The sequence below is a fragment of the Drosophila navojoa genome, chromosome 4 (genome assembly GCF_054131105.1).
Source record: "Drosophila navojoa isolate 15081-1374.11 chromosome 4, UAZ_NAV_1.0, whole genome shotgun sequence".
In the NCBI taxonomy this organism is placed as follows: domain Eukaryota; kingdom Metazoa; phylum Arthropoda; class Insecta; order Diptera; family Drosophilidae; genus Drosophila; species Drosophila navojoa.
In genome coordinates, this window is record NC_142892.1 from 10,788,512 (window position 1) to 10,809,562 (window position 21,051).

Here is a 21,051-nt window from a genome sequence, read left to right on the forward strand (position 1 = left end):
AGGATAAGCAAAGGGCATGGAAGTATTAGATGAAAAAACTGTGAAGGAATATATATTCATTTCAGAAAGAAAAGGCGTAGAATAAGCAAAAGGCTACGCACAAGGAAGAGCATGAAAGATTAGCTAATGAAAGAGTATGAAATGAAATATGTAAAAAACTAAAACTGTAGGGGTAAAAAAAAACAAAGCGTAGGCAGGAACAGAATACGGAAGACTAGAATATTAATTTCGGAATGAAAACATCTAGGATAAATAGAAGGCAGAGCAAGAAATTAATAGCCCGTTTAAGAGGCTGAAAAAGTGCTACGAATGTCTAAAAAAAAGGCAATTTGAAGAAAGTATAAGAACATCATTTGGAAACAAAAGGTGGAGAGCAAAAAATTTATGAAAAGTGAAAGAAAAAAGCCAACAGGAATTGTAACAAGACTTGCAGAAAAAGTAAAGGAATGAGGCTGAAAAAATATCTCTCCGCACTCTCTTCCTCTATCTGTTGTTTTCCTAAATATGTGAACTCAGTATCTATACTTATTTATGTATATGTTATGTATTATGTATGTTATCATACATAAAATTGAGCTCCCCTGCTGTGCCCTGCTTGGGCTAATCTTTTGGTAGCCAGCCAAAGCAACTAGCTCTGGCTGGCTCTAGTCATAATTTTACTTTCAAATAAGATTTTTGGTGTTGATTGATTAAGCAATTTGTTTGCACGCCAATTTATGCGGGGCTGATTTATCAGTTATCGGCGCTGATCTGCTATGGCTATGATATATCTATAAATTATGCAACATACAAACTTCTCTATATACACACATATATAGGAGCATAAAAATTATTTCACAATGAAAACTGTTGTTTGCCTTTGCTGCGTCACGCGTGGCACTCATAAATAAGTAGACGGACGGAGGGAGGGACGGACAGCCAAGCCAGGCAAACCTTATAAATTATTGAGGGCATCTGAAGGATTGTGTGCGCTTAGGCCATGTGAGTCGTCGTTGTTTGGCTGCCACGCCCGCACGCCTCTCTTGCCGTTTACGTGGCTTATCATCAGCTGGTGCGGCGCATTGTTACAATAGAGGCACATAGAGAGAGAGCTATAGAGGGAAGGGAGAGGGGTAGAGAGAAGCGTGCTGCCTTGCCGCGTGCCCCATGTCTGTTGCATGCGACTCCATTGAAATCCTTTTGCCATTGTTTGACGCACCAATTCAATGCACTAACGAGCTCAGCAGCTCGCCAGCTGAGCAGCTCCGGTTTCTATAACAGCTCAATAGTTTAGCATTAAATTCCAGTAAATCGAAAGCTTAAACACTCTGGCAACGTCTGCGCTTTAAGTCAACTCCAGTCAAAAATTGAATTTTTCTATAAAAGAAAATTGGTTTATTAATTGCCTGTGGAATTGTTGAAGCCACTTTTGCGACAATCTCTATGCCACACACACACAAAACGCACACACACACACACACACGCACGTGTCTAGCCCATAAATATTGCCAGTGTGCCGTGGGCTAAAATGTGGCACGGATTTGGGCGTTGCCACTTTGCTGTTAAAATCCTATTTTATTTTCAATTTGTCAGCCAAGTGCGGCGAGAGCCTTAAGCTGACAGCGCGTAGAAGTCGAAAGTAAGATATATAGAAAATGATTTGGCCTTGGCCATATGGTGGCGGGCAGGCGGGCGGGCGGAGGCGAGGATGTGGATGAGGCAGCAAGTGCTATTAACTTATTAGTACTACGTGGCGTATGCGCAACTTGGTTACCAAGTGCCGCAGCTGTGCCGCTGCTGAAGCCGCTGCTATGTTGCTAAAGTTGTGCCACACACACACGCACACACACACACAAGTTAAACAATGACAGCTTGTCATGTTTATAGCTGACTCACACACACACACACACAAACACACACTCAGCGCATGGCGCTCAAAAGTCGACTACAATTTCTTTTATTTTCCCTTTTTTTGCGTTTTATGCAAACGCGCTTCTCTCCTTTGTCTGACTGAGTGAGCACAGCAGCCTTGTGCCACACACACACACACACACACACACACACACACACACACACACACACACACACACACACACACACACACACACACACACACACACACACACACACACGAGAGCACACACCCACACCTTGACTTCCTTTTGGCCCGGTTTTTTGTCATTGTCAGTGGCATATGAGAAATGTGTTGGCGCTTTACATTTATTGTCGCTGGCAGAGGAGCAACCAGTTTATTTTAATCAGATTGTTGACTGTTTCGCTGTTTTCTTATGCGCGCCAAACTTGACTTGAATTTCAATAAATTATTTCAGTTTTGTTGTTGTTGCCACCTGACGCATTTTTAATGAGAAATACGCACAGAAATAAACGCGCTCAACTTTTCCGAGGAACATCAACAACAGTAGGAAAATGGCCAGAGAGCTTAGCCAGCTGGAGAAAATATAAAGATTACTCAGAAACGACAATAAAGTAGAAAGGAAAGAGGCAGAACGAAATGGCAAAAGAAGTTGCCGTTATGTGACTGGCATTGACAAAAGATGTTTTGGCATTGACGCGGTGCGAGGCCAGGGGAGTGGAAAGTTGGCTAGGGCACTTGAGAAGCGCAAGGAGAGGCAGCGTGAGAGAGAGAGAGAGAGGGAGAGAGAGTGGGAGATGTAGATAGTCAGTGTTGTATCATTAGTTATGGAAAGTTTTGCGGTTAATAATTACATAATTAACGCATAATTAATTTAAAAAGTAACCCGAGCTAGCAAAGCCAAGTCTCGGCCCAGCGGCCAGCGGGCACAAGTTGCGGTTATCCTTTGTGCTAGCCACTCACTCACACAGTCAGTCAGTCATTCTAGGCTGCCTCCATTTAGGGCCAGGCTAAATTAAGCATGCCAAACACAGGCCAACAGCAAATCATTGGGCCATGCAAAATGTGCCGAGCGGTGCTCAGAGAGAGAGAGAGAAAGGGAGAGAGAGAGGGAGAGGTAGAGCTAAAACAGTTTCATGAGAGGCTGTAAGTGAGCAGCGCCAGTGCGTTTCGCATATGCGTGGGCGTGGCTATTTTTGTAGCCACAGTCAAATTCCAGTGTGGCACACACACACACATACACAGAGTGAGGCACAATCACAGGCACATAACGAAAATTAGTTGGCCACAAAATGACGCCGACGCCCACATGGAAAAGCGAGAAGTATTCGCACAGGCTCCATTTTCTATCTGCTCAAAGAGCCGACTCCTGCCCGCTGCCTCCTGCCTGCCGCCGTCTCCTGTCTGTTTTCAAGGCCATCATCATTTGTATCTCCAGCAAAACTTTTTGCGTTTTCTTTCTTTCTTTCTTTATCTTCTTCTTTTTTTTCATATGCCAAATGCATGAGCAGATATTTTAGTCCATGTCACGGCGTTTCACTTCCTTTCCAAGCCCTTTGCAGCTGCCAACTGTGCTCGGGCTGCCTCTCTGTTTCAGTTTTTGATTTGTTTTCTCATTTGCTGCTGCTGCTGCTTGGTTTTTGAATGGGTATATTAAGTGGGGCTTGGAATTGAAATCAAAACAGTTGGAGATTATACTTATATAATTATATATATAGTGGTTGTTGTTATGTATTAGTGAAGTATTTGTTGTTGGCAGTGTTTATTCAGCGGTTTACAAATGAAGTTTGGGAGCTGGAGTTTTTTATTTAAAGGGAATTCCATTAAGTATAAGAATTGTCATGTAATCTAAGAGCTATTCACAGGCTGTCTTTGCTGTTCTTAGCATTATCTAACAACTCATTTATTAGTTTTCCATATTTCAAAGATTATTGAGTCAATGTCATATAAACATACTTAGAGCAAAGTTCTACATAATTCATTAAAGAGGAAAGACCTGCATAATCCATCTATACTTCTTTTCTTGAATTTGTTTACTGAACTTTATATATACTTAAAGGAAAGTTTTAGATAATCCATCTACACTTCTTTACTTGAATTTGTATACTAAGCTTTATATAAACTAACAGGAAAGACCTGCATAATCCATTTCTACTTTTCCTTTTCTTTAATGTAAAACAAAAAAGTTCTTCCATTCCTTGAAATATTGTAAAGTATAGTAAAGAATATTAAAATCTCTACTTTGAAGTTATATCATGTATTTCCTCTTATATTATTAGGCAATCTAAATCAATGAGTTTATATTAGGTATACTTATTTCTCATTTCTCACTCTTTCATTGAAGCTTGGCACTTGCTCAACTCTAAGACCAAGCTGACTCTTCAGAGAGTTGGAGTTGGTAGAGCAGTTCTAGCACCCACTGTCAGAGTCCGCCTGGCCACAGTCTGCACTCTGTACAGCGTATGCTGGCGTTGCTTATGCTCGAGCGCCTGCAGCACTTCGTTTTCCATTCCTTGTGCATTTCAGCCTGACTTTTGTCCGCTCATTTTTGCAGATGACTTTTCATTACATAAGCAAAAGCACAAAGTAGTTGATGCTCTTTGTTTGCTCCCATGTTGCATTTGCGTCACAGCAAAGCAGCGCAGCCCAGTCCAGCCCAGCCACGTGTCTAAAGTGTGTGTCATAATCAATCAACTACAGCTACACACACACACACACACGTGCTCTGTATTGACTTGAAAATGTATTTAAATTAAATTCAAGCGTCGCTGCGGCGCCTCTTGTAATTATTCGAGCAGGAATTCAATTAAATTTTGAAGCAATTTCGTGCTTTCACCTTGTCGCGACCTTAAATCTAAAGCGAGGAAAAGACAAATTTAAATTATATATATTTTTATTTTTATTTTTTATTTATAAACAACACTCGTTTAACATTCGACTAACCCTTTTATTTTGCTCAATCTGTCTTTTTAGGTAAGCTACACGGATTATATACATACATATATTAGCCTGAAAGAGACAACAGCAGCAAGCGAAAGAGACGGCGCTAGCGTAAAGTGATTTATGGGCTAAGTACACAAAAAGCAGCTTAAAAAGAATTTTACGATATTTTAATTAGAGAGTTCTTTAAATCTTTTGCAAATTCAAATTTCGGCAGTTTTGGTTTTTTTTTCTTGAGGCATTTCTTGTTTCGCTCAGTGTAGCGTATAAATGTAAATATTTGCATTGCCTACTTTTGTGCTGGGCCGAGACTATGCAATTAGGTCGAGAATAGGCTCATTTATTATGCGGCCCCAAAATGCTTGTTGGCCAAACACACAAAGGAAGCGGCAGCAGTCACGCCCCTCGCCACCCTCGCCCCCTTGGCCCTGCCCCTGTCGGGCCATTGGTCATTTTGTGCGGCTGCCAAATGATGCATAAATTTATGTCAATTTCTCTTTTAAACAATTAAAAATTGAGCGAAGAAAACCGCGCGCTCTACCTCTCTCACTCGCTCTCAAACTGTGCCTCTCTCTCTCTCTCTCACTCATCCTCCCACTCCCTCTATTTATACAAAAGGCAAATGAAAAGCCAGCGCTCGGCCTTTATTCTTTGGGTTCGGGCAGCTGCTGCCTGGCGCGCGTTGACAAAGCATGGCCACGCCCACAGTGTGCCGCCCACTTTTAAATATTTCATGTAATGCCTTTGCAATTTGGCGCTGTTGTCATTTTTCATTGCGTCGCTACTAAAGGTGCGAAATTAAAATGAAATATTGTGTGCCCAGGCCAAAGCGCCATTCCATTCCATTCCGTTCCACGCCGTTCCATTCCAAAATGGCAACATCTTTATCGTCCTCTTAGCCTGAAGCAAAGCAGCAGGAGTAGCAGGAACAGGAGCAGGGGCAGCAGCAGCAGCAGTTGCCTGTTTAAATGCTCAACGGCTTATGACTTGTTGTGTTTGCTTCCAGCCAGCCTGGTCGGTCATTAGTTTTGGCCAACTGACTGATGTGACAAAGTTCTGAGCAACATTTGCTTGGCCAACTCGAAGCTATGGGCCAAAACTCTATAAATAATAGAGAGGCGACTTTTGCAATGCTATAAACTAAATCTGCTGACATTCGGGCTTACTATATGCCCAGCAAGAGTAATGAGCCAAAGTTTTCACTTATACGAAAAGTCTTCTAATTTAGTCTTATACTAACTTATGCAAGCCAAGCAAATGCTTGAATATTTCATGGCTGGCAAATACTTAAAGTTTCTGACTGAATTGTTTGGTTGCACTCAAGCATGTGTGTGGGTGTGTAGGTGTGTGTGTGTGTGTGTTTTAGTGCCTTGGCTTAGGCAGGCGCACATAATTTGCCTAGAAGTATGCAATCAAAATGGTTTTAATTGATTTTTAGTCGTCGCGACGCGTCGCTCTGCTTCTGCCCGTGCTCTAAAGTCAATGACTGCTGCACACACACACACACACACACAGTCAGACACCCTCACACACTGAAATGCTTGTCAACTCATATACACTCTGTGGCTCACGGCTCACTTGGAAAATTCTAAATTGCATAAATTTATTTCTTGCTCGTTTGCCAACGTCTCGCTGTCCGCCTCCCTCGCAGCGCCACGCCCATTGGCCTGCAGGCCATTTGTAAAATTGATTACGCGCATAAATTGAAGCAGACGAGCGACGATATCAAAATGTTGCCACAGCCCGAGAGGGTGGCCCATGGGCTTGGGTCAGGTAGTAGCATCATTTTTTGGGCTAGTTTCAAATTGAATTCGACTCGCACGCACATATATACAAATAAATATATATATAGAACGATGTATATATGAAATTTATGTAATCAAATTCAATTTGCTTTAATTGCATTGGCTCGCACATTTAGCTGCGCCTCGCAAGCCATTTGTCAATTAACAACAGCGAAATGTTGCAATCAATGTTGCGTATTATGTGCCAAACACACGCACACCCGCATGTACACACACACACACACACACACACACACGCACATGTAATTATGTTTGTATGGTATAAGTGCAACGCTCTCATGTCTGGGATATTCGAGCATCCCGCTGGTATTGGAATCCATAGCCATAATTATAACAGTCGGCAGCGCCTGAAGTGCCCGAAACATGCGAATTAGGCGTCGCGCCGTTAGCAGCATGCGGCAACATGCAGGCGCATGCAGGGCGGCTACACAATTGCAGCAGCTCAGGCGACAAATGTGACGGAAATGAAGTGGAATTGGAATTGGAATTGGAATTGGAATTGGAATTGAAAATGGTGTGAGGAGAACAGACTGAAGTTTGAGTAGGTTTTTAATGGTGCGATGTCTGAGTAAGCAAAGAGTGGATTTACTTACTCTCAGGCATCGTTTAGCTTGGCTTAAATACAGATTTGATGAGTTTCCCTATTTTCCTAAGAGTTCGAGGTAAAGTTTTTAGCTATGCCTTGAAATATTTCTCATAAGTCATCATAAATAGTATATCATTTCTTGGCAGCTTCGTATCTTTGTTTATGGCATTATATAATTAGTTTTCTTTATTTGGAAGATTGCTTTAAGATACCTATATATACTCTTTATATATATTATGCATTATTCATAGACATAGACATCAATACAAAGTTTTTCTTCTATGAGATCTCCATTCAATTGCTTATGTCTGTTCCTCTCTTTATCTTTTTTCTCTCACTCTCCTTGTCTATGCCACTCTCTCTATCTCTGTCTACCTCTCTCTTTATCTTCTCTTCCCTTTCTCCTCCCTTCACTTCCCTCTCTCAAGCTAACACCTCACTTTTCTTCAGCTCTCGAGTAAATCTCTGAAGATCATTTAAATTCACACTAAGCCTCATTAAGGTTTTCTCTTTTCAACTCTCAGCTGAGTATGATAAAAGCGCGTTGATCTCTGCCTAACGTCCGCTTAAGAATGTTGTCCAGAGAATCTCTGGCCATCTGTCATCTCTAATCTGTCAAATCTCTGGCAATCTGTCATATTTGTCGCCTGGACTCTACACAGGGTCAGCAGCAGAAGTTTGTGACAAACATTTGAACAAGCCCCAACAAGTACGGGCCGAGGGTTGGCCGGACGGAGGGCTAGGCGTGTGTGATAGATGCAATCAGAATGATGCCACTTTGGAGTAGCAACGATACAAATTACAAATTTACACGCGAAACACAATGCAACCGCCACGCCCACCTCTGGCAAGCAGACGACATTTAGTTGCTGTGATATGCAAACGTAATGAGCTATGATAATGGCCAAAGTGCAATTAGTAATTGAATCATTGTACATATATTTTGAATGCCTAATAGCATTTGTGATGGCCGGAGAGAAGAAGAAGAAGAGGATGCAGCAGCAAGGCAAAAGTCTCGATGTAAATTCAATTTGAGGCCGCGCCTCGAAAGCTGTTCGTAAAAATGATTTTCAAGAAATCTGAATCTGAATCTGACGACGACAAAGTTCAATGAACGGGCAACAGGAGCTGCCAAAGGAGTTTCACCAAGAGAGAGAGAGAGAGAGAGAGAGAGAGAGAGGGAAGCAAGGGGTCGCTGCATGATGAAGGCAGACGTAACAAGTCGAGGCAGGCCTCAGGCAACGACTGCTCGTTTGTGGAATGTGATGGAACAGTTTATGAATTGAATAAACCGGAGCCAAGGTGATGAGTTATTCAAGAAGCATGTGCAAAATGTCAGAAGAAATCAAATGAGATTAAAAAATGCAAAATATAATATTAAAATGGGATGAGACGAAAACGAGCAAACGACCAACAGACCGAGTTGATGTTAAGTGGGCGGGGTGTGGGCGGTGGCGTTGGCGATGGCTTGAAAAGGGCTAAAAACACAAATGTTTGCACTGGATGGAAAATAAGGGGCAGCTGTGACCGTTAGTTTGGCCCACGGCAAGGACCGGGCAACCGTTCAAATGTGAAGCCAAGTTGAGAACTTAACAAATGCCAAAAATAAAGTTAAAATCAAAACGAGAGGCGAAAAACGAGAATGAGCAGAGAAATCGCAATTTGAACTTTTCGTTCGTTTCCATTTTGGCAGCTGGCGTTTTTTTTTTGTCTGCATCAAGCGGACATTGGTGTCTGATTAGATTTGGGTCAGAGCCACGCCCCTGCGCCTCGCCTATGCCCCAGTCAACACTTGAGCACGAAACGTGCGCGTTGCAGCCACCTGAAAAAAAAAAAAAAACAACACAGAAACTGTGTAGCAATGAGAGCGAAAAAAATGTAATTTCCAATTGTGTGCAACAAGAGCGTACATGACTATTATGTGCATACCCTGTACAAGTGTGAGCATAGGGTATGCTGCAGCATGCAGGTAGCAATGTGAAAAGAAAAGCTAAGATATGGCTATAAATATAGGGATATAGTATATGAATGTATATGATCTCTGTGAAGTCGAATACTATTAGGCTGATAACAAATAGGATTTGGCATATGAATTTATGTAGGAGATATGTTAAAGGAAATCAATTTTGCCTACAGTCTTATATACTTAATTATTTTATTACTCTGAGAACATTTACTTTATTTATCCCCAGTCTAACAATCTCTGAGAGCAATAAAGCTAGGTATATTAGAAATTTCCCCACTCCATGTGCAAAGTATAGCCTATGGAACAACTAACCTTTAAAGTCATATAACATAATATATATATAATCATAACAATCCACTGAAAATCCCTCTCTCCCTCTCTCATTCTCTTGGCCTATCCATATCTCTATATGATTAACATTTATAGGGCATCTTTCAGTCCAGCATTCACCTCTCTTTCTCTCTCTCTCTCTCACTCCTGCTTAATTTTCTGAAATCAATCTAAAGACTAGCAACGATTTGCTACACTTTTCACATTGCGTGCACAAATTGTCCAGCACAAATTGATGAGCCCTGCAGCTAGAGGCCTAGCGGGCCATCAACCAAAAAGGGCCTTCGGTTCCCCTTCAGCAGCGAACAAAGCAAAGTACAACAACAATCTTTCTACAGTGTAGGATTTCATCTTTTGTCTGTCTGTCCGTCTGCTCTTGTTGCCTGGGTAATTATCATTTAGTTATGGCACTTTTTGTTTCACTGCAACTCTTAAGAATCCACTTTAAGTTGAGGCTGGCTGCTGCTGCTCTGCCGCTGCTGGCTATACGAGTGCCGGCAGAGCAACTGCGACACGCACATGATAAATGATTTTCCATTAACTGCCATTGAAAAGCAAGAGAAAATATAGGGAAGGGCGTTGAGCGCAGGATAAAGCCAAAAACCATAGAAAACACAATTCGAGCACATGCTGTGCCAGTGTGTGTGTGTGTGTGTGTGGCATATGTGTCTCTATCTGTGTGTGTGTGTGTGTGTGTGTGCTGCAATGTGCTTGCATTTGTCATCCATCATCAACGAAGGCAACGAAGGCATTCTCTAGCTCACTCTCTCTCTCTCTTTTATCAACTGTCTACATCAGCATTATTTGTCTTAGTTTTTCCACGATTTTTCTACAATTTTTCTTCTATGGTTTTTTCTCACATAGAAAAAACTTTATTTAACCCAATTTGAAACTGAATTTTCTTTAAAAGCGACTCGCTTGCCTTTTGTAAATTGAAGCTGCCACAAATAATAATAGAAGACAAACCAGAACAGAGTGGAACAGACGAGCGATGTTTGATTTGTTTTCCTCTCTCTCTCTCTCTCTCTCTCTCTCTCTCTCTCTCTCTCTCTCTCTCTCTTCAATTTGATAGATGACCATAAAATATTAATGTGTTTGTGTGTGTGTTGATGCTCGATTTCCTCTTTTGATTTGACTTTGACGTCAAGGTCTTGCTGTTCAGAGTCAACCACCAAATGGCGCAGTTTTTGAGGGAATATCGAATGCAAGTTGATAAGAAGAAATTTAATCTAGTAACTCCATATTAGATTTAGATAAATATTATATATTTTTATAGGTCATAAGTTTGATAAATGATTATAAAATACTTTGTGGTACATTATTATCAAATAAGTTGATATTGAATCAGAATTTATCAGTCTAGATTTGCAGATAAACTATTTTAAAATTTAAAATTAAATCTAAGATTATGATGAAATCTTTTCTTCATGTTTTACATATAGTAAAATCTTTTCTTCATATAAAGCATGTTTTTCATATAGTTCTTCATACTACAATTTAGACTCTTTGCTCTTCATAAATTCTGCATTTTACATAAACAAGAAAAGTTGTTCTCATATTTTATGAGGTTGCTTAGGAATTTCTTCGCAACTCAATGTCAAGTTCCATTTTATAGCCAACAGTTCAAAGCCTCTATTATTTTCTTTTACTCATTTGGGGCATTCCAGAAAATAAGAAACTGCAGATAAAATACAACATAATCAATCAATCACATCAATCAATCACAGTGCCCAGAACCTTCTTCAACTCAGTGGGCTACAAAAATAAATTTCTTAAGACGTGTTTACGGCTCTGCTTTACGCACTTGAATGCTTAAGCATTGTCTGGGCACAATTTAGCATAATACCCTATATATAGCGTACAGAATGTTGCTTCGCTTTGTATAATCAGCTCATTATCATTAAGCGGCCAACAGTTGGGCCCGTTTTGGCCATTAGACATGCAAATGACCGGGCCAAAGCGCCCGAATGTAGACTAGCGAAAAAACAGACGCACGTGCTGTGAGCTGGAGGAGTCGTCGGGGGCGGGGATGGGAGCTAAGCGATGACTCATCTGCACGCTGAGCAATTCAATCCAATTTACAGCAATCTGCCATAATTTCAACGCTTAACGACGATTCCAAAGATTTACGGCGAACAACTTTTCATAGATGAAACGGCAAAGTAAAAGCCAAGGGATAAGTAAAGACAGAGAGAGAGAGAGAGAGGGGGGGGGGGGGGGAGAGGGGCAGGGTATACGAGAGGAAGGCTTGGAAACGGTTGACAAGTCTGGTAAAAATAAGATGCTGCGTAATATTTCTCACTTGCTGGCCAAGGCAACCGAAAGAAGCAAAAGAAAAAAAAAACACACATATAGAGTGGAAGAAGAAGAAGAAGCGCTAGAATAATCATAACAAAAATATTTTTTCGGCTGCAACAGACAAAGAGAGAGATAGAGATAGGGAGAGTGTGCGTGTGTGTGTGTGTAAATAACTGCAGAGTGAGTCAGACAGACGGCGACAAAAGACGTCGTCGCCCTGGCTCTTTGGCCCAGACATTCGCACTTTTTGGCCATGGCCAATGGCATCATAAAAACTCCAGAGAACTCTGACTGCTGAAAGCCAAGCAAAGCCAGCATCGTGTTGATGCCGCCGCAGCGGCGGCAGTCAAACACGTTGCACGGCACACGCACTTGCCACAAATTAGATGGCGAGAGAAAGAGAGAGGGAGAGAGGGAGAGAGTGTGTGTGTGTGTGTCTCGTCTGTTGTTTGACCTTTTTAGCGTTGCTAATTTGCAATGTTCATCAATTTAAGAGAGAGCGAGAGAGAGAGAGAGAGAGAGCTAGAGAGTGTGTGTAGGAAGGAGCCGCAGTGCCTGCATACTTCTAGGCGTTCATAGGCCTCTCAGCCAAGTTCATTGAACTCCTCCCCCTTTTATTTGTTGCTAGACAAAAACAATCGACATTTGTTGTTTATGTATATGTTAGTCTGTGTGTGTGAGTGTGTATGAGTAGCCTTGTTTGTTTGTCTCTCGAGTGGCCTCGCTGCTTTTTGTGAGGGGTCTATTGTTTCGACGATATTAATGCAAAGTTTAGTTCCCATTACGCTCCACCAGCTCAGTCGCCTCACTAATGCCGCCTGAGTGGTCGCAAATACATGAAATTTCACCGTTATTTACCTAGACTTTACTTTTCTTCGCTCTGGGCTGGCAAAACTTATCTTAATATCTTATTTTTTTTCTCTCACAGAGAGAGAGAGTTTCTTCAATGTTACTTTACTTTTTTACTAACTGCAACTTATCTATTTTTTTTACAGGGCCGTCACAGATCCACGCGATGGCCGTCGCGTCGCACTGAAAAAGCTGCCGAATGTGTTCCAATCTCTGGTCTCATCCAAGCGTGTTTTTCGTGAGCTCAAAATGCTTTGCTTTTTCAAGCATGAGAACGTAAGTACTTGAACAACTTTATACACCATGCATTAACTATATTCATTCATATATATGTGCATACATATATATTAAAATCCATTGTGATATTACAAAGGGCACAGAAAATACAACAAAATACAAAAAATTGTCTTGCATTTAATTACGCGTCGCGTTTATGACACGAAATTTAATTAAAAAAAAGCAATTCGATTATTTGTGCGGCGACTGCCACTATGCGCACACAATGCAAATATTTTCTGTATTTTTATTTATTTGTTCATGCTCGCCCACTCTGTGTGGAATATTGCGTATACGCAGTGGCTGCCTGCTGGCTAATAATAGCCTGTAATGCCAAGGAGCAGGCGGCATTGCCTGCCTGCCTGCCTGTGCGGGCAGCAGCTCTGACTGCGTCTACAGGGTATCTCTTCGGCTCTCATGTTATGTGCGCATTTATTAACAATTATATTATTTTTGCCCTGAAAGCCTGCTCTGGCGAGAAATTCGTTTTAACTGCCGCCTTTCCCGGTTGAACTTCAGCTCAAAAATTGAAGTTATTATTATTGGATGTTGGGTTTCGTTGTTTTTGTTGTTGCTGCTGTTGTTGTTGTCTGTTTGATTGTCAAGCAAGTGTCGTTTATTGGCTGTGTAATTATTGTCATTAATTAAACGTTTCAGATGAGTAGCAATGATATAACTACAATATGAGAGCTCGGTTTACAAGCGAAATATATATATACTATATATATATATATATTTTTAATAATACACATATATGTATCTATGTGGGCAGGCTAAAGAGTTTTATCAAATAGAAATTATTTTAAATATACAAAAAATTAATAATGCAATAGAAATGCAAATCCGCTTAAAATACAAAACAATATAGCCTCAAAAAAAAAAAAAAGGATGATTATTATGAAATATCAATTGTATATATTTACAAAAAAATTAAAAAAAAAAAAAAAAAAATTATAATGCAAAGCAGCTTAAAAAATAAAAATAAAATATACAATTATTATTTCATAATAATCATCCTTTTTTTTAATTAGTAGTTCACATTTTGTGGTATTTAAATCATTATAAATCTTTTAGTTTGTAAGTATTAAAAATTGTATTTTGATATCTCATTTATTTTTATTTTCATTTAATTTTTTATATTTATATTATTTCAATTTTTACTATTTTTATTTATTTTCATATTTTTAATTTTCATTTATTTTCATATTTTTATTATTTTTTTTTCAGTTAATTTTAATTTTTAAGTATTTACAATTCAAATTTGTATCGTAATTAATAATATTAAGCTCAAATCTCTCATTCGCTGCTTTTTACTGCGTGCACCTATTTAAGGCCCTACTTCTAGACAAATTTGAGCAATGATTAGAGAACCTTCAACTGAATTTTCTATTCAAGTCAAAATATATCGAAATGTACTTCATAGGCCTCACACACACTGCGCCTAACAACTTCATATATCATGTTTATCTTGAGGCACATTCAATTTGTCAGTCGTATTTCATGTTTCACAAGTTCTCTGGAATATACGAAATTCGATTTCGATCTCTATGCCTTGGCTTTTGTTAGTCAGGCAGTTATAAATCAATCATTTATCAGGGCATTAATTAACTCATTCATATTCATTGCAGCTGCTGCTGCTGCTGCTTAAGTGAGCAACAACATATTGCATATTTATGTACGTATATTGTTAAGTGACGCCCACTGGCAGGCCATGCCCACTCTCTGACTGCTGCCAGTTTTCCACAAAAGGCTGTCGGACCCCAAAAAAAAAAAAACAAATTTATGACAAACAAATTTTATGCACAACAAATTGCAAAGAAAAGCAGAAAAATAAAAGTTGAGACTACAAACATTTTGGGGCATGCAAATTTGTTAACATAACAGAGCAAGAGAGGGAGGGGTAGAGAGAGAGAGGGAGAGCATGCCACACAAAGTCAAATGGCAGCAAAATATAAAAGAATTATCATGGTTTTCATACAACATTTAGAATTATTAATAAAAAAAAAACAACTTTACACTAAAAGAGGGAAGAGGGCGATAGGAGAGAGACGGCGCGGGGCCTCGTTGCATTGTGCTGCGATTTTATGGCCAATTTTATGTGACTTTGCGGCGATTTGCTTGAATTTATTTATCTGCATATTTCAGCTCACTTCTGTTTCGAGCACGTGCACTGAGCGATCTCTGATTTTATTTTTTGCACACATTATTTATATACATATACTTTTTAGCGCACTATACAGCTTTGACACGAAATGTGTAACGCCTGACAGATAGATTTTTGTATAGATAAGGTATATATATACTGATAATAAGCAGACAGAGATTTGTTTGCTATGGTAACTAGCTTTTGAATTACTGCCATGAAATTTGTCTGTATGTTTTTTCTAGCGGCAAAACATTTACTTCCTATATATTGAATAGAGTAGAATATTGCGAAACATATGTTTCCTATATTTGAATAGATAAATGTGTAAAGAAAAATATATTTCCTATATATTCTTAATGTATAGATTCAAGTTTAAGCACGAAGAACGTAAGCAGTTAGAATTAAGATTAATGTAGATTTATCTTGGAATCAAAAGAACGATTCAATGGACTCTACAGATAAAAACAGCTCAACTTTTCAAGAACTACTTGAAAAAACAAAGTAAAATAAAGATATAAAATTAAATCTAATGCCTATATATATTAATTCCCTTCAGTTTCACTTTCAAATCAAATCAAATCATAATTGATTGACATTTGCCATGGCTAAAATGTCAGATTGAGGTTTGTCTAGAAACGCGCTCCACTTATTTTTCTCATTTGACACACATGATTTTTGCCTTGACTGCAAATGTCAACTACAACCTTCAGCATTTACCAACACTGTGCAATTCGCGCTGCTCTATTAGGCCAACGAATTGAGCGTGGGTGAGCAGCAGCGAGGCAAAGTCGATTATTATTGTAATACTCAAGTCAGACTCTGTTAATTTAGTTAGCTTGTCCAAAACTTATGCAATGCATTCGATTCGATGAAGAGTTGCCCTAATGAAGCGCGCTCTGCCCACACACACACATGTCAACACCTGGCAACACCTATGCAAATGTTGTCTCAATATGCAAAGTGCTCTATGGAAAAGAAGAGAAACGAGTGACAAAGAGGCGAAGTAGAGGACGTAGTATAAAAGGGGAGCGTCTCGTGCTGTGTCTATTGTTGGTTTCCTGTGGCAATTCCATATTCATTTCCTGCATGCAACGCAGCGACGCGTCGCATATCCCAAGCAAGTGCAATCAACCTGAAATAAGCTAGAGACGACAATGCTGTAGTCAATAGCTGAATACGTCATCTGACAGCGCGACTTGCCGTTAAAGCCATCTGCGATGTGGGCAGATATATAGCAAAGTAAATAAAGAGAGCTTTCTGAATTGAGAATAATTTACTTGAAACTTGTATATGCTAATGAAAGTAGATGTGTCTGGAGATAATTTAGAATATATTATAATAATGCTGATACGATTTAGATTTTAACTTGTATTTATCTTACTTAAATGTTATCAGCTTTAATGTTAAACCTATGTTAACTAAGTTCAAATGCTTGACAAATTTTGCATCTGCTTTTACTTAGAATTCTCAGCGAGTTTACTTTAATTTCTATAGCTTCTACACATTGCCAAACCCTGTTTGCATTCTTAAAGCCTTGCCTAACTTAGTTTCGGCCAGAATTTGTTTAAGTTTTAATGGGTTTCCTTTCTGTAAAGATTCTATATAAATATATTTGCACGGCTTTGCCTTCGCCTTTGCCTTTGCGCTTTTCCATAGCAGTTGCTGTGATTCTTTTGGCTGCATAAGTCCTGCCTTTCAGTTTTGTGCTTGCTTCCTGCCAATTGCCAACTCTGGCAACACACATACACACACACACACACACACACACACACACAGTGTAACAGCTCTTTGAGTGACAGCGCAGGCACTGGCAATCGTCTCAATTGCTTTGGCATTATATGGCGCAGAATACCAAATATATGTATGTATGTGTGTGTTTGCTCTGCAGTGCATTATATATATGTATGTATGTGTGTGTGCGCCTTCTACATTTTAACAAATCGCTGCAAAATGTTTGCCCCATTATGCATTGTTGCTTATTTCAATTGCGAATTTCAATAAAAGATTTTGCAACGTACGTGGCGCACATTTCAAAAGCATTTCTCACATGCAGCAGCCAAAGACGACGACGACGACGACGACGATAAAGTGTGTGCCTGCCACACCCCTCTGCCGCCTCCCCTAAACCCCGTTGCAGCTGCTGCTGCAAATGATTGAGTTTGACTTCAAGTTTTTGATGCCTGGCATCAATTGCATGCAAATTTCTGTTGTTGTTGTTGTTGTTGTTATCATCATTGCAATTGAAATGTCAATTGAGCCTTATAGATATATGATTATACATATATGCCAGATACATCTATACATATTATAATATTACTTTGTGGCACATATCCCACGCTAGATCATTTTAGCTGGAAGAGAAGAACTCGACGCGGCTCAAGGTTGAAACCAGGCACAAAGCAAAGCAGCTGATGAAATTGTTTTACAAAAATCTGTGGCCTTTTAATTAGTCAGCAACAAGAACAACAACAACAACAACTACGGCAATTACAACAACTGGAAATGTTGACAGCTGCTGCTGCTGTAACAATTATTTAGCTAGAATTTTGGCTTGAAATGAAAATGTCGCTAGCAAAGAACACTTTTGCTTTTGTTTAGAGACGCGAGCGACTTGAAGAAAATTCACTTGAAATCGTTTAAAAAGGGGCCAACAGAAGAAGTAGAAGAAGTGGAAGAAGAAGAGGAGGAGGTAGAAGAAGATGATGACAAAGAGTCTCGAAGCAGAGATGCTGTTCTTGATTATGTTTAGCTTTAACATACTTCAAGTTTTTTTATGCTTCCTCTTCAGCTTGCCCAGCCCGCTCTCGCTCTCTCTCTCTCTCTCTCTCTCTCTCTCTCCCTCTCTCTTTCTCTCTGTTTGAAATGTGCTGCCACAGCTGTTGCCACTTGCAACTAGCAACTTGCAACTCGTGTAGTTGCAGTTCAACAAAAGTTGTTGTCTAAGTTGTTTGCACAGCTCGTTAAATGTTGTTGTTGTTGTTGTTGTTGTTGTTGTTGTTGTTGTTGTTGTTGCTGCTGCTGCTGTTGCTGTTTGTGTTTATTATTATTACACGCCTAGTTTAGCTTTAGAGCAATTGTTTGCCCTCTGCATGAGCTGAAGTTGCATTGAGAGTGCGCAAACAGGATATTAAAACGCTTTTGATGAAATTTAACAAATTTTAAATGTTTAAAGGTGGCAGGAAATTTGAGTATAATACATATGTAAAAGAAACAGAATTTAAAGCAATTTTTGTGTGTTAAATTCATGACACATTGAAGGCCAAAGGAAGCAGAAGAAGGTTTTATTGAGAAACTCTTCAACTGCAGAATTGTTGAGATTTGCATGATATATTGAAACTGCACTGAATAAATGTTCCTTCCTTACTTTGTAGTCAAGTTTTGATAATCAAAATAGATTTCAAAGTGCTTAAATGTGAGTAGAAATTAAGCTGCAGGCATCAACATCATAAAATTATATATAAAATAATAATATTTATATATAAAAAAAAAATAATTATATATATATATATATATAAAATACTTCTATCAAATCTGACCCACTTAAGGCAGTTCAAAGCGAGTTTCTACAAAACTCTCAAAAATCTTGCCAAATCAAAACTTTAGGCATTGCCCGCAAAATCTTTGTAATATCCGGCATCTGCTAGACATACACAGCCAATAATCGCACTCTCTCACTTGCTGTTTTATGATTGTTTTCTTATTTTTGGCATCTGCTCTGCAGGCGCTGCTGCTGCTGCTTCAAGGACAGCAATCAGAAAAAAAACAACAAAAAAGCAAAAGAAAAACAAAGAAAATGACTGCCAATATGAGCTGCATAAATTTGGTTGCTGATTGCCACAGCGCAAAATGTTAATTAGCTGCAACGCGGCGTTGCACGTGTGAGGGCAAGAGTGCACTGCCAGGTAGCAACAACATGCAACAACAACAACAACAGTAAAAGCAACTTGCAACAAATTATGTGCGAAGCAAGCGGAAGGCAGCGAAAGCAAAGCAAAGCGTTACTCGAGGGCTGACATGATGCACTGCGCGAAAAAGGGGGGGGGCAGAACTTAATGTAGTGAGAGGGGAGGGGAGGAAGGGCTGGATATTGTAATATATGTATTTTATATGTATAATGTGTAGCAATCAGGGCAGTGCCTCTTCTATAAGTCTTTGTCTCAAATCACTTCAAATAATGCGAGCTCATGGCAAGCTCAAGTTTTTAAGCTACTTTCTATGGCATCTGGAAGTGTGAGAGAAGACAGAGGTAGAGTAATTATCCCGTATAATATATGCTATATATAGTTTTTTGTTACAGCAGCAGTGGTATTCCCTCTGTAAAGAAATTTAGAAAGAATCATTGCAAATATGTTTAGTTTATAATAAAGCCCTGAAAGGGAATTGATTTGAAACATATCATATATTGTATACAAACCTATGTATATATATATAAATATATTTAATACTATCTATATAAATATGTATAGCAGTAGCCGTACTCCCTACTAAAACTCTTTGTCTTACTTCACCTCAAGCATTTTGAGTAGATTTGAAAGCCAAAGTATTTAAGCTTGGTTTTGTGTCAGCTACCTTCAGTTGTGCCTTAAGCTGTTCTTTGGTTGTTGTTGTTGTTGCTGTTGTCGCTTGTGAAACCGCAAGCGCAACAAATGCAGTTTATACGTTGCAAGCAGCGCGAAATATTACAAACGAACTTAGCTGAGCCCAAAAAAAAGAAACAAAGCCAAAGACGATGACGACGCAGCGAAACCCTCGAAAGACGCAGACCCAGCGGCAGCCACAGCTTTGGCTTTTGTAAATGAACACAACAACAACTGCAACAACAACGACAACAAAAAAGGCTCAAAATTGTTGCCACTTAAAAAAAAAACACATCGAAGTCGGCGGCTTAGCAACGCGGCGGCACTTTTTGTGTTGCTGCTGTTGTTGTTGTTGTTGTTGTTGTTGCTGAAGCACTTTGCAACAATTTTTGTGGCCAACAGACAAATCCAGGCAGCTGGGGGAAGACAGTCGAACAGCAGCAGCAGCAACAATGTGTGAGTGTGTGCGTTGTGCAACAAATATGCGCACACATATAGATTGTTTTTACTCCAGTTGCTGTTGTTGTTGCTGTTGTTGTTGTTGCCACACGCAACAATTTCGCATGTTATATGCTTTTTGTTTTTTGGGCACTTTTCTTGAATTGCGAGCGATTTGAGCTGCTTGAATGATATTGAAAATTGATTTTCAGCCACGCACACACACGCACAGCATTGTTGCAACACATGCGCCGCTGCCCGTCTGCCTCGCCCCGTTAGAATTGCCATTTGGGCTTTGTGGCAAGTTCCTTCATCATTTTGACCGCAAGCCAAATAAATCAGCGCTTGTCTGCAGCTCGGGCTTGCACACCGAAAGGTAGAGCGGCGGCAGCGGCAGCGGCAGAGCGACGGCAGCTCAGGGCTTTGGCTCTGTCGACGCTTGTCCAGCGCGGTTGCCAGTTGTTGTTGTTGTTGTTGTTGTTGCTGCTGGTTGCTCTTTGTTGTGCTGCTGCTGCTGTCCATCAAGTTCTTGCCGGTTCGTCCCGTTTTTATTTATTATTTTGTGCTGCTTTGGCTCTTGGTGTGTTTTTTTTTTTTTTTTTCATTCCTTTCTGTCTTATAGAGCCGTTGCCTTTGCTGCAGACAATCGGATGGACAGACAGACAGGCGGGCAGAACTCCCCCGAAGCGTAGCTGCCACAGACAGAGAGACAGACGGACAGACAGACAGACGGACAGACAGACAGTGGCGTGTCTTGTATCTGCCGCTAAACATCATCAACGGGTCAGCCAGTTGTCAGTTGCTGCCGCTGAACTTTGTGGCATTTTAGTGCCTGGCAGCGACACTTAACATGCAACTAAATGGCGCATTTGATGCGCTGCAGCGAAGCAGCGAGCTTTTGATTTTTATTTATATTTTATTGGAGTGCATAATTTATGATCTTGGCCACTCAGCCCGCTCGAATGGGCGTCCCCGCTGCATCGTTGTT

At 39.9% G+C, this 21,051-nt stretch overlaps 1 protein-coding gene and 1 long non-coding RNA gene across 4 annotated transcripts in view; both read left to right on the forward strand.

The window, feature by feature from the left end:
• nmo (serine/threonine-protein kinase nemo) overlaps nt 1-21,051 on the forward strand; it is a 91,646-nt gene that overhangs the window by 59,853 nt on the left and 10,742 nt on the right. For both annotated transcript variants that reach the window (XR_016196700.1, XM_089259546.1), the window contains exon 3: nt 12,773-12,902. Coding sequence is in view for 1 of the 2 variants with exons in the window: in XM_089259546.1 (XP_089115672.1) it covers nt 12,773-12,902 (130 nt within the window). In the remaining variant the exon portion in view is untranslated. The remainder of the gene's footprint in view (nt 1-12,772; nt 12,903-21,051) is intronic.
• LOC149091392 (uncharacterized) lies at nt 14,127-16,191 on the forward strand. Of its 2 annotated transcripts, none has more exons than XR_016196850.1 (2): nt 14,127-15,815; nt 15,880-16,191. It is a non-coding gene; the product is annotated as an uncharacterized LOC149091392 (long non-coding RNA). The 2 variants fall into 2 exon arrangements; XR_016196851.1 differs by having other exon boundaries at nt 14,127-15,811.